The sequence below is a fragment of the Rhea pennata genome, chromosome 7 (assembly GCF_028389875.1).
Source record: "Rhea pennata isolate bPtePen1 chromosome 7, bPtePen1.pri, whole genome shotgun sequence".
Taxonomy (NCBI): Eukaryota; Metazoa; Chordata; class Aves; order Rheiformes; family Rheidae; genus Rhea; species Rhea pennata.
The window spans coordinates 24,349,810-24,364,519 of NC_084669.1; the positions used below are offsets into that span (position 1 = coordinate 24,349,810).

The 14,710-nt window shown below is 37.5% G+C and overlaps 1 protein-coding gene across 5 annotated transcripts in view; it reads left to right on the top strand.

Moving 5' to 3' along the window:
* KAT6B (lysine acetyltransferase 6B) overlaps window positions 1-14,710 on the top strand; it is a 121,849-nt gene that overhangs the window by 5,877 nt on the left and 101,262 nt on the right. For all 5 annotated transcript variants that reach the window (XM_062580833.1, XM_062580832.1, XM_062580834.1 and 2 more), the window contains exon 2: window positions 1,263-2,158. In XM_062580833.1, the coding sequence (XP_062436817.1) occupies window positions 1,538-2,158 (621 nt within the window). In that variant the 5' untranslated portion in view covers window positions 1,263-1,537. The remainder of the gene's footprint in view (window positions 1-1,262; window positions 2,159-14,710) is intronic.

The window sequence follows — 14,710 nt, forward strand, 5'->3', positions numbered from 1 at the left end:
GAAATCCAAGATGACTTGACTAAAATAGAAATGATAACCAAGACTTAAAGAATCATACATATGACTATTACAAACTGTGGCAAGCAGCCTAAGTAATGATGCGTTTGTGTATCTGCTTTCCCCCCCCCTTCCCCGAATTTAGGTTTTGCTGAGAAACTGGAAAATCTTCTTTTCAAGAGAACCAATCTATTGAGAATGAAGCTTTCCTTCTTTCTGGTGTTTGTGTGTGTATTTGGCTTTAAAACAGACATGAACAGAAATGTGGAACTTAAAATGTTGTCACTTAGATTCATGGCAGAAGAAGCTATTTTAAATTTAACCTCAAATATACTTATTTTTTCATTAAATGACTGCTGTCTTATTTTCCTTTATGTGACTTACATATGTTGATCTGCAGAATGAATAAATTCCTGATCGAGATGTTCTTTTGGATTTATTCAACAGTTTTTTTTGTAGGTCACTGAATCTTTTTATGGAAAGAAGTTGTTCTTTATTACACTGCATAATAGTAAGTAAAGAAAGTGATTCTTGAAACTGTGAGTCACTGACAGAGCTCACCTTGTCAATATGACCTTTATATATATTCATGCTGACAGTTTGTTTATGTGAAAATTTCACCAGTTACTTCACTTTAATTTCTGTTTCTGAGAGCCTGTATCAAAAAAGTGTCTGTTAACAGCACAGCTTAAGATGAGGCGTACATTTGTGATCCATTTCTGTGTTGTAACATTGCTAGGTATTAATGAAGAATGCAGTACTAGTAATTCAGTACTGATGTTTTGATATTGATTCTTCTGAGTTGCATAATCAGAATATAGCCTAGAGTTAAAGACGCTGCTTTGCAAGAAGAGGCAGTGACTAATAATTTGACTTTCATCAAGCCAGGGTGTGTTTTTTCTGTTTTTTTTTTTTTCAGTGCACTAATCATGCATATAGTCATTTTCTTATATCAGTGGATTAAAAAATGGTTTTTAGGCAGTTTGTGTTTTGGAAAATATTTTTCCGATATTTGGCTGAATAAAAATTGTCCAACTAGTCAATAGCAGGCTAAATATTTAGCCTAAATCTGCTGGATGTAATATGAAATATAAAGTTTATATGGCTGCTTGTTTGGCATGAGGAGGAAACTATCAGGTGGATTTTGGATAGTCTCACAGAGGTTTTGCCTTCTGCAGTATCTACAGTATGAATACATGCCTGTTATTTTAAACTACTTCAGCACTAACTTTGTTCTTCCTGTCTTTTCCTTTCTCTGTTTCAAGGTTGAACTGAAGTTAATTGTAAGGATGTACCAATATCATCACAAATGAATCCTCTCTACCCTTCCATTGAGGCAAAGTAATTACAAGTTTCAGTCAGCAGATACTGCACTGCCTTTTCTGTCTCCTTAGGATGGATATTTTTGAGACACATCCAAACAGTACGTGGGATCCTTTGATTTGTTTTTGAGGTGTGAAAAACCTCTGAAAGATCCCTTAAAAGGATAAGAAGGAACCTCTATGGGTAACTCTTGGCTGGAAGCAATTACTGGTCAACCATGGTAAAACTCGCCAACCCACTTTATACGGAGTGGATTCTTGAAGCTATACAGAAAGTCAAAAAGCAAAAGCAAAGACCATCCGAAGAGAGAATATGTCATGCTGTTTGTGCTTCCCATGGATTAGATAAGAAGACTGTTTCAGAGCAATTGGAACTTAGTGTTCAAGATGGTTCTATTCTCAAAGTTACCAATAAAGGCCTTGCATCCTACAAGGACCCAGATAATCCTGGACGGTTTTCATGTATTAAACCTGGCACTATTCCTAAATCTGTTAAGGGATCTAGAGGAGCTTGTAATGAGCTTCGTAATGTGGATTGGAATAAACTTTTAAGGAGAGCAATTGAAGGGCTTCAAGAACCAAATGGCTCCTCCCTGAAAAACATAGAAAAATATTTGAGAAGTCAAAATGATCTAGCAAGTATTTTCAACAATCCTGCTTTTCAGCAGAGATTACGTCTGGGGGCCAAACGTGCAGTGAACAATGGGAGATTACTGAAGGATGGACCTCAGTATAGGGTGAATTATGGAAGTTTGGAAGGCAAAGGAACTTCCAAATATTCCAGTGCTTTCCCAGCTTCTCTTCCACCTGTCAGCCTTCTACCCCATGAAAAAGACCAGGTAAGTTGGAAAACGAAAACAAGGGTAGTAATGGAAAAATAATGATTCTCTCTCTCTCTCTCTCTTTTTTTTTTTTTTTTTTTTTTTTTTTAAAAAAGTACCTATATAAATGCGTGTGAGTGGGGATACAGGTCAAAGTTCCTTGCAGAATCAATTCGGAAAAGCAAAGTTGGTTTAGCTTGCCATGTCCTGCCGTTTTGTTTTGAATAGTGTACTCTTTGGATTTCCTGTAGGTAAAAAGCAGCAGGGAAGAGAGCAGTGGATATGTGCTCTCTTCTGGGTGTCAAACAGTTTTGTCTTGTCTGTGTGGTAGACTGATATTCTTGAAATCTGCAATCTGATATGTCTATGGTGTATTACCTTCACTTTCTGCATGGGCATGCTCGACTTCTGACTTTTTTTTTTCCCTTGTAGTTCTAACACCAGCTAAAACTGAAATACTGCCAGTAGAACTCTTGATATTTAAGACTTTTTTAAAAAAAGTGGAATGTAGATAGGCTTAGCTTAAAAAACTACTGTTAATGGGAACTGGAGCTAATGTAAATATGTTAGACATCTAAGTGAAGGTGTCAGAGGGACATATTGTGGTTAACTGCAGAATCCTCTTAATTCATTTTCTTTGGCCTTCCTACATGTTGTAGGATGCTGCTGTTGTTTGGCCCTTATTTCTAGTTTAATTATTCACAGGGTCTAAGCCCTTGCGGGAGCTGGGAGGGAGGGAGTGTTGATCAGTGTTTTGTGTAGGATATACATACATATTGAAAGGATAGTGTCAAAGGCACGTCTATAGGTGTTCTTTAGTCATTCCTCGTTTAGTGTGCAGAAGTGTTTTTTGGATTCTCAGTGTACTTGAAATGAAGCAACTTGTTCTACTTGAATTAAGTTACTTAAAATAGAATATTTCCGGTTTTTGAACTACTTGGTAGTAAAGTTACCTGGCGGTTGCTTTGGTCATTAAAAAACCCAGATTATTTTGTCATTGTAGTGCTGCCATTAGCATCTCCTTCTACCAACTCATGGTGGTTTTCGCTGATGTTCTTCCTTCAGCTGGTTGTAGGGAGTCAGAAGGTGGAGAGAGGAAAACTGTCTTGTTATATGTGAATCTAGTGGAATCTACAAGAGCGGCTAGGTTGCGGAACTGTCTGAGACTAGACAATACAAATATTGGTACATGCAGGTGGATTCCCCCCCCCCTTTTGGTGAGTTTCCTAAGCATATCCTAAATACAATTTTTCCTACGTGTAGATTTCTATTAAATTGGACTTCCAAGGTGTTTGAAGGATGTGTGGAGCTTCATGCTTAATAATCAGATTGGGAATTCAGGACTTCTACTTACTGTGCAATTACTGCTGTAACCATTCACTATAAAGATTTAATTACTTGTAGTGATAAAGCTATCTACTGTTTAAGAGATTCTTTAATTCTGATAGTCCACAGTGGAATGAAAAAACTCAAAAGTCAGAATACTGAGGAACCAAAACCATTCAATGCAACAGTGCTTCATGTGAATTCTCTGGAGTGGGGAGGGAAAGTCTCCCCTGGTAGTCTAAACATAGTGATTGGCATCCATCACTAGAAACGCTAGTTGGGTCATGGTGCTGAACAAGCTATTTCTGCCATACTAAAATACTGGTATGAGGATAAATCTGTCTTTCAGAAGTTAGCCAAACAAATCTGTTCTCTAACAAGTGCTTTGGCAAGAAATAAACTTTTGTTTGAGTGCCTCAAAATTAATAGTGTGACTTGTGTGTAAAAACTGTATAGCATGTGTCAAAAGTTTTTCTGTGTCAGGAAAGAGTGTAAGGTTGGCAAATCAGCAGTTGATTTTGTGGAGTTTGTGTCCTCAAGTGTGCTATTTTCTTGTCTTAGTTATGAAGCAGATTATTGGGCTAATATATGTAGAATTGGCTTAAATATAGGATAGATACTGGTCTCTAAACTATGTGGCCTTTGACTGTAGTATAAGAAAGGACAATTCTAAAACTAACCCTGTAAATAGGTACCCCTCTTGTTTATTAGGATGTTATTGAATGTTGATCTGACATTCTTGGTGATTCACGAGTGAACAAAACAACACTACTAAAAAAAAAATGTTAAGCTATTTTTAATAGTAGTTTAAGTAAAAGTAGTTTAAGTGGTGATATAGGGCATGTCAAGATTATTTATTGAATTTGATTCAATAAACTGTAGCCAAGTAGCATTTATTAGGCAAGGCTAGACTTGGAACAAATCAGTGTATTTTAGAGCTTCTTTATTTGACTGTTTATGTAGCTAGCTCAAGTAAGAGCTTTGTTTCTTTTTTAATATTAGAGGTGAAGTTGAAATATCTTTCCTGTTGACTTTTAATAGGGAAATAAGTGTGTGTGTGTGTATGTGGAAATCTGTTCAGATGATTACAAAGTTTTTTGCGTGTGTGTGTGTTTTTCTTTTTTTTCCTTTTTTTTTTTTTGGGGGGGGTGTCATTTTGATCTTTATGTATAGTTGACATCTCATCAGGATGAGACATTTAAGATCTAGTGCATTTGAAGTCTGTTCAGAGAGTTTCCCCTGCTTTGGCAAGCCAAACTTTCACACTTGCAATGCAAAATGCAGACACTGAGCCTGCCTTCCTGAGGTTTCTAGTGCACCAGAGAGATAGATACTGCTGTAAGGCAGTTAGCTTCAGTACTGGCTGAAGTTAGTTTTGCAGACCTGGAGCCTGGCTATGGGAGTGTTCAGTGATGAAATACTTGTGTGGAAGAGGGAGCTGGAAGTGCTACCTTCCCTTTTGGTGGTGAATGGAGCTGCTTAACTCTTGTCTTCCAACCCAGCTGGTGATTCGAAACAGCTAGATGCAGTCATCTTGTTTCAGTAGGAGTAGAAATAGGACAGGCTAAAGCTGCTGTAACTAAATGCAACTATCGTGTTATTTCCTGTTCTCTATAGACCTGAAAGGAAGCATTTGTTTAAAAATCCATTTGTTTCCTTCAAATGTTGTGTTTTGGTGCTTCTGAATTTGTGCAAGGCATGTGAACTCTCAGTTACAGGAAGCAGAAGAATGTAGTGCAGCTATTTGAATTTTATGTTTCCCCACCCCTTTCCATTCCTTTTGACATGCAGTCTTGCTCTTTTGTTCCCATATGAAGAGATGCAAGTACAAGGCCAATAGGAAGGACAGATTTCAGAAAGTCAAAGAGTTGTCATCAAGTATACATTCTGTGCGTGGTATGGTAATATATCATGTACATGGCTTTACATGATATAACATGATGAGCAGCATGAATTAAATTTCAATAGGACTTGACAGTTATCTTGAACATTCTGGCGGCTATTTTAAAATGGTGCTTAGATTCAAATTATCTATTCATATTAGGTAAGCATCTATCCTAATGTGTTAAATTAATGGATGCATTAAAGGAATTGACTGACCTCTGGCCAGAGGCAAAACAGTCTTGACAATAAACAAAAACTGAAAACAGAGACACTTCCTAGGATAAAGCTTAAAATGTTATTTCTTCTTTCCTGCAAATGGAAGAAAATAATGAGCAGAAAAAGAAGGAAACTTACTGCTCAGTAGTTTGTTAAAACTATGCGTTGCAATATAGTGAAGTGTGCAAGATCAATTTTAACTGCTCTTATGTGTTCCTTATGTTCAGGGTATCTTGCATACAAATCTCATCTCTCACGCTTCACACCTTCTCACCCATCATCTCCTGAAAAGGGCTGTACAAGTATGTTAATCAGAAAATGCAGTGTAAAAACTGAAACCATTGTAGGAAAGGGTGTGAACAGAGGGGAGAATGGGCCTGAACACGTCTGTCATGATACTGAGCAGTATCTAGGTTTTGGATAAGCTTTTCAGTGCATCAAAAAAATACTTCTGGAATGCAGTAAAAAATGGTATTTAAAAGTCAATCTTAAAGTCATTAAATGATGTAATGGATATTTAATTTATCTTTAATGGGGTCAGTGGTAGAACAGCTGTGTTCAGTGACATTTTCCATGTGTGTTCCTTGTTCTTTGTTACTTGGATAAGCACTAGGAAGGTTCTGCAATTTGGAAACCATACGAAACCTACCAGCCCCTAGCTGAGTGCAGATGCAGTGTGGATGCAAACTTGAAGAAGCATATGTTTCTCTGCTGTAGACAGGATTTTGCTTGCTTATTTTTCAATGTGATTTAAAAGGAGAAAATTATTATTTTTATTTTATTTTTTTTAAGGTCATGGCCATTTGTCTAATGGTTTAGAGGATAGTGCGCCTGTATAGCGTCTCTGTTGTTACATCTTTTGCTTGATATACCTCAAGTATAATGTGAAAAACACGGAAGGCCATTTGATACCTACTTTTTCTGGTTGTTCTTGGTTCTTCAGCTCAGCAACTGCATTATTAATTGCTTCCATTTGATTCTTGGCATGAAAATTTTTCCCCTTTATTTTCACTTTTTTCTTTCTAAGTTGATGTTTGTGTAAAAACAAGCTGTTTTATTTTTTCATACTTTGAACTCCTATTTAATTTTGCTTTTGCTGGCCTATGTCCATTTAACTTTTCAAAGTATGACTTGGTGTGGTTTGGGTTTCATTTTTCTGGGATGCAGCTTGTGGCAGTGCAGACACTGGGTGTTCCTCCTTCTGCCTTTTAGGCAGAGGGCCAATCTATAGTGAAGTTTTTTGGCATCCATGGCTCCTCCCTGCTCTGCTCCTCAGCTTCCTGCCTTCCTGTGGGAAGGCGACAGGAGACTGTTGGCTGAGATTTCTTTGCTTGCTTTGCCTTATCCCTTCTGGCCTCTAAACTTTTTCCACTGAGCAGAAACAGAAAAGCTAGGCAGAAAGGAAGCGCTACAGAATGCATCTTACTGATTTTACACTTTCGGGAATATTCCCACTACCTAACATTTGGAGGTGACTTTACCTGAAGACTGCACGTGGAGTTGATTCTAAGCATGAAAGTGGAGTGATAGGCAAGTTTCTACAGGAGAGCATGTGCAGTGCTCATACTGAGGAGACCATAGATGGAGTGTGGAAAAAAAGGGGAAAATGAAAAGTATGCTTCAACTGTCTTAGTCAATAAAACACCACTGTAAAGATAACCAATACTTTTTTCCTTGTGACATATTTACAGTGACAAATGACTCAAATGCTATTGTTACTTGACGAAAAAACTCCTGTGTTTGTGCTTCTCTTATCAATTCACAAGATGCGCTGTGATTTCTTGGAAGGCTGGCTTGTACGTCAGTGCCTCTAGCTCTGGTCCTTGATTTTTTGAGATGATCATTGGATGTTGCTGCTCCCTACAGTGTTTTCTTTCTTTCTTTCTTTTTTTTTGGGGGGGGGGGGAGGAGGGGGCTGTCCCTGTAGTTTCTGAAATACTGTAAGTACCAAATTTATGCAGAAGCCAAATGAATACTTCCAAATGATTTCTATTCGCACTTGAGATTCTCGGGCTCATCAGAAGTTGGAGAATACCTTATCCCATCTACTGAGTATTTAAAACTGAAATAGAAAAGCTTTGTCAACCTGTGTTCTGGAGAAACAGCTCATATCACTGTAAATAGATACCAGGATCTCTTCAGCTTGGTATCTTACAATCCAACACATTCTGACTGAGCTGAGAAACATACCTGTGGAAGTTTTCTTCAGTCGTATGGTGGGAGGGGAATTCAGTTGTTTTTTCCTAAGCTAGATTGGCCCTATTCTTTCATGATAGGGGAAGTTTGGGTTTTTATTTCTGGTATTAGCGAATTTAGTTTCTGCGAAGATGTCATCTATTTGTAGTTTCCTATAGAACAGTCTGGGGAGACCTGACTCATCCTTTTCTCCAACCTGGATATAAAGTCTAGCAACATATTTCCAAATGATGCATGTGTAATTGTAGTTTATTAGGAACAATTCCAAACCTATATTGTGAGCTATTTAGTCCTAAGGACTGCTGAAATTTGATTATCTAATTATTTTATTTTGAAGACAAACTGATGTGATATACAATCCTGTATTGAAACTGACAGCAGTGAGTTTAAAACAAACAAAAAAAAACTTGCATAGTTGCAACAGTTTTGTTCATATTTGCTCATCTACAGTCTTTCTGTGAACTCTCCTTCTAAACTGGGAGAGACACTTGATCCTTAAATCGTAATTAGATTTAGAAAATGGTAATTTTTACTTGCTTGTTCTCCCTCTCTCTGTTTGGAGATACCTCCTTTGTGAAGATTTTTCTTCTAGTGTATAAAAAGAACAGAAGTCTGCCCCTAGAATTAAGGAGAACTGCCTTGGATGTTTTCTCTCTGCTACATCCTTAGTTGCCTTAGTTTAAGGGTTTCTCCTCTTCTTTTTTGGCTAATGTTCAACCATCATTGTACTCGTGAGTCTTTAGTGTTTATTCTGCAGCAATTGGAATGTGATAATAATTCCATGTTGTTTCTCAGTGTTGCAGCCGCTTGGTTGTAAAAGAGGTCGTGAAAAATCTTGGTACTTTGCAGTTGAGGGTCTCTGCAATTTCTTGATAGATAATTCTTTCTTAATGTATAAGATTCCAGAGCTGTAAATCAACTGCTGATCAGATGGAGTTTTCCAATCTGACAGTTGAAAGTTGCAAAATACCGTCATTTTTGGGAAAGAATAAGCATTGTCAAGCTAGCACTGAGAGAAGCGTTACTTGGTCAAATGACTTAAAAGCCTTTCTGTGTGACTTTGAATGCATTTAGGATCTTTTTAGTAGCTTCTTTCAAAAGGCAACTCTTCTCTGTATGCAGGACTGTATTTGAGCAAGTAAGAGAAGAAAGTCTCTCCCTGCGATTGTGAGGCTCTACTTTGAACCTTATGCCTTGCAACTTTCTGGAACGACACTGGGAGAGCTGCTTACTTTCATGTCCTTGAACAATAATGTTATGGCAATGATTGTGAATTTGAATTGTGATTATTAAACTGTAGAATTTTGAGAATGAAGTGCATAAAATGAGGCACCGCTTAGCCAACGGTTCCTGTGCTGTTCTTGGTGGTTTGCTGTCGAGAGCCTAATTAATCATTAAACTAGTACGATTTTCTCTGGATACTAGTGATGTAGCATGACATTCTTTATAGTGTGGACTACAGTGCCTTGCTAAATGATTTCCTTGTTCTGGCAGTTAGAGAACTAAGAAGCATGGTGGATAACAGTCTTGACTGTAACTAGATTAAATGGCCTAAAGTGTTTAAATAACTTAGCTTGGAAACTTAAAAGCTCATCTTGAAAAACTCTATTAGAAAGTGTTGCTAATATAGTACAAGGTTGCAGTGTTACTGTTTTGGCATCTGTTAACTTTGCTAAATGGCTATCTGAAATGTGAATTTGTGGTTGTGATTCTCCAGTGTTTAAGAAGCTAGATATAATAAGGATAAGTAGTTTTTAAATTACTTTTATTTCCAAACTTAATAGGCCTGATAAATACCTTCTAAGTCAGAAGCTTAGTAATACAGAACTGTGCGATTGTAGTTGGGAGTTCACTGAACAACTTAAAATTGCAAGTCTCACTGACTTCAGCTGATAAACTTTTGTTGGAGATGGGGAGGTTGGACAAAGCATTTAACCTTTTCTGATTCCTTGAAGTTCAGTAGACTGGGAAGTGCAGATAGCTGATGGTAAAGTAGGAACCCAGCCACACTGGACTGTGACTTGTTCTGTTAGTGCTTTGATAAAGATGTCTTTGGAGTCTGTTGTGTTTATTTTGATTAAAATTTAAAGCGTGAATACAATTAAGAGTAAGTTAAAACAGAATTTCTGCAAGTACAGAATTTTAGCACTTAAGAAAACTGAAAATAAGAATAGTTACCAGTATATGTATTTTACGGTTAGTCTAGCCATCTTTATTTCCAAAGTGCAGACTAATTCTGCTTTTCAAAATGTTATTATTGAATAATCAATTTAGAGCAATTCAGGGGTCTGTTATGGGGGCAATGAGGCAAAGGTGAGTTTTAACCAATATAAATATGTTGTGTGTGACTTTGCAATAGGATGTGCAGATACATTCAAATATGTCTGTGTATGCTCTGTTCACCAGGATTTATAAGCTGACTCTTTCTGATGGGGTGGGATATGGCCAGAGCCTGTGGCAAGATCCTGTGCTTGACAGGATTTGTGTGTGTGTGTGCGCTTGTGTGTGCCCGTGTGTGCATGCACCTCTGTTTTCCTGAATTGCCCTGGTGTCACTCAGCTGCAGCAGCTAAATGGAAGTTATTTGCAATCATTTCTTTTTCAAGAAATACAGATGCTGGATTATTGTTTCAGTGTACCACTTACTGTTACCACTGTGGTGAGAGGGGCTGTTCTGTGTGTGTAATTTTTTTAAGCTCTCTGGAAGATCTCTGTTTGTATACAACTTCTTAATAAGACTATCTAACTGACTAGATATTCTTCCTCCATTTCCCCCTCGCCTTATTCTTCCTTAAAACTAGACCTGCAGTCTGAGCATCACTGTGCTGTACTGACCCAAAATTTTACTGCAGTTTTGTGGCATGTCTTGAGTGTGTTCGTAATAATCTTGCTGAAAACAGAGTTTTGCTTGGAATAAATCTGAATCAAAATCCCCCCCCCCCTTTCTCCTTCTCTCTCCTATCTGCTTATAGGACTCCTATTTCAAGGAGCATACCTGGTGTTACTTCAGTTGGTATTGTAGATGTTAATGTTTTTTTTTTTCCTTCAAGTTCACGCAGAAGAGTTCAGTTTTTAATTGGCTGGTACTAGGCAGTATACTAAAATATAAACAGTGTAAATTGTTAGATTTCTGTATGGATCACTCCAGGACTGCTGCATTTAGGTTTAGGTGAGAAACATTCTGTTTTTATAGATTATTATGACTTGTTATTGTGACTGTTATGTACTGTGGGGGGTGTGTGCGCGGGAACTTTGGAAGAGAACTCTATGGGCTTGTAAAACCTTAACTCTTGTGTCCTTTAAATAGTTACAGGTACAAACACATAGGAATTTGGGCTTTCTCAACAGTGGAGTAGGCTTGAGACTTCTACAAGGACTATGGCACAGGAGAAAAGTTGAATGATCGCAGCAAAGTCGTTTCAGTGGCATGGCTGGTGTTCCCTCATCTAGGTAGAATCCCTGATAGAAGTGGGGGTTAGCATAAACTGCAATACTAAGGTTGCCACGTATATATATATATATATATGTGGTGTATATATATATATATATTTTTTTTTTTTCCTCTGCTGCCAAGCATTTAATTTTGTCTCCAGCAGTGTCTTGAGATTGGCTTCAGATTCAGATCTTTTGTTTGTGCCACAGTGGTGATAAGGGCTGTTTGTAGATTTAGGAATTTTTTTATGTGATGTCTGTGTATCTGTGGCAACATTAACTAGCAAGATGTGCAGCTGACTCAGTGAGACAGACATGTCTACAGCACGCGTTAAAGACTGAGTAGAAGTTGTCATGAACTAATAAGGAGTTACAACTATGAATTTTTATCTTTACTATACTCCTTTCAGGTGTTAGATGTGTATACTTTTTAAAATTTGTCTTTGCATGGGAAAGTCCTGTTGAAGTGCCTTGTTTCAGCACTATCTATTACAGAGAAGATGGAGTCTGCCATTTCTCAGAGATACACAGCAAAAGGATAAGAGGCACCTGGGATAAGCTGCAGCAAAGGAAATTACAATTAGATGAAGGAGAGAACCCTTCATAATAAGGTTGGTGGAACATGGAACAAGGGCTCAGGGTGGCCATGGAATTTCCATCCTTGGAGATAGTCAAAGCTTGATTAGGTGAGGCCCTGACCAACCTGAAGAAACATTTGAGGTTGATCTATATTGAGCTGTAGTTTGGGATAGATGCTGCAGAAGTGTGCCTCAGCCTATGGTATTCTATTATTTCAACCCAGACTGAAAGTTTGTTTGTGCCTTCTAACTGTTGGCTAATAAAGCAGAATGTGCAGTTTCTTCATGCAAGGCTGTGATGTCAAAGCCCTGCAGACAGCTACATAAAATAGTCAGAATGTGAGCCTAAAAAGTTTGAGGGAGAGAAGCTTTGTAAATCACTCATTCCTAGAAAATTCTCTCTTTTGAGTTTGTGTTTCATAAAGGCTTTTTTTTATTATTTTTTTTTTATTTTATTATTTTTTTAAGAAAAGTGTGTGTTCTGATTTCTGCTTTTTTGAGTGTCTTTTTTAAGACTTCAGGGAGTTTAGAAATCATTGGACTTCTAGCTTTATATAGAGGAGGCTGGAACTGAACTCTGCTAGGCTTCATTTAAGTTGCATTGTTATCTTACATGGATGCCTTATATCAAGCTGCTTGAACTGTTGTCTTGATATTGATCTATAAAGGTGTAGATAACACCGAGTATGAAGCACTATGAGATGGAATTCTTTAAAGTGCCTAGGATAGGTGGATAATGAGCAGCAGTTAGCCAAGTGGTTATTCAGAAATAGTTTAAAGGTAATGAGAAAGGCAGTGTTTGATAAGCCTAGTAAATTTAAGACAAAATAATCTCCACTTCAGTCACTGAACTTAAACAAGCTCTGTGCTTACAATGGCAGCTGCATCCCTCTCTCTTCCTTCCGTTCCTAATTTAAGACACTCAGCTTTGATTTCCTACTTTGCTGCTGCTCTTTTATTTTGTAAACACTAGTAAACCTGCTGTAGGAGTCAGGTTAGCAAGGAAACTAGCGATAGTGGGAGAGGAGGACAGAGCATTGACTTGTATAAACTGACTAATAACCAAATACTTAGTAAAAAGCTTACCCACTGAGGCTTGTAAGAATACATAATAGAGCTTGTACCTACACATGGTATTTCCTGATCTGATTATTTTTGCTCTGCCTTGAACTATCCAGCTCTTTCTTTTGCTCTTTAATCAGTTTTTTAAAAAAGTGTCACTAAGATATTAATGTTTTAAAAGTATTAGTGCTTCTTTATTACTGGAAAATTGTACAGTAAAAATCCTATTTATTGTTCCATGTTTGGCAACATGCTCCACTGGTTCAGCAAAGCGAGCTTTTGTTTAGATGCAAGTAATAAACAAATCCTGAAGTTCTAAAAAGTGTAGATAAATCAGTCAAGAAGTGATTGCAGAAAACCACTTGTCAGGGTGGAGTCTCATCTGTTAGGTAGCAGCGCATGCTATGTGCATATGGACTGATCTGTTACTGAACTTGCATGTGCATATATTTAACTGCATGCTGTAGTATCGGAGCTCACACTGGTTTAGAAACCAGTGACTTGTTCTTCTGTGGCCATTTGAGAATTAGATTCACAAGAGGTATGTGACAAGCAGGAAAGTTCCTTGGGTCAGGTCACTTGACATGCCTGTCTGCCATACTGCTTGAGGAAAGGGAAATAATAGGAAATTATGTCTTTTAATGATTCTAAATTTTCTTGAAACAAATTTTATACTACTGCATTGTTAAAGATGATAGCTTCCATTATAGCCATCTATATATTGGATTTTATTCTCATTCAACTAAAAGTCAGATGCTTTACCTTGGAGAAAACATGGAATACAGTGGCTGTTAAGGAACCTCCTGGCTTTAGCGAGCCCTTCTGCTTCAGATCTGCTATAAACTATTTAAAGACCAGAAATCTGAAAATACGAGTTGTAGTCTAGGCTTTACCATTTCCAACTTCTGTTATGATGGGCAGTTCTTTTAACTTCTTTATGCTCTCATGAAATTCATTTAAAAACAAGTGAGTAGCTGCTCATCTTGCAGGCAGGTTGTCAGCATAGACAGCTTCAGTAGACAGCTTCAAAAGTGTTTTCAAATCCAAACAGATGAGATGCTAACAATCTATTTATTTGGAAAAATGAACTATTGGAGGAATTTGCTCTCCTCTTCTGCTTTCCCTCCTACCCCCAAGTATATCCCAGCAGTCACTTTTGGCAGGGGCGGATTGCATGGAAAGGAATTCCTGTCTGGTTTTCTGTGCTTGGTGTCTTCCCTACCTCCCCCAACTGCTCTTCTTAGTACTTGACATCTAAATATATGGAGTAAATGTTCATAGCCCCTGTCTAGTCTGAAACAGACCTTTCTTAAATCAACATTTGCTGCATCCTGGCAATAAAAAAGAACATGAGGACTCTAGCTTTCATACAAAGCTAGGGTGTTCCTTTGAATATTCCTTTTGTTTGTTTTTGTGGGAAGTTGTTCTTGAGATGTTTGTACTCACTGATTTCAGGTTCTGATAGTTTCTGTATGCCTTTTATGAAAACTATAACATGACAGCAGTAATAGTTTTTCAATAAAAGAAAAATGCCTGTTTGGGGGTCTACAGGTAACACTTGCTGCTACTCATTTTGCTTTGACTTTGAAGGACTGATTTCTGAGCAGAAAAAGGAAATGTGAATGAAGACTTGGCTAGCTCAGGTGTGCTCTGTAAGTGAAAAAGCTGTACACATTTTAAATCAAATCAAATATTTGGTACACTTGACACTTAAATCTCTGACTGATATGAGGCACTTTTGCAAATTGTAGATCCATAAATTCCTCTGTTTAAAATGTTTGAAATCTGGTTTCTTTTTTGTTGGCTGTATTAATTTTTCCTGGAAACCTGAGGTGAATCTGACATGATCAAATGTGGTGTTGCTAATCTTACAGAAG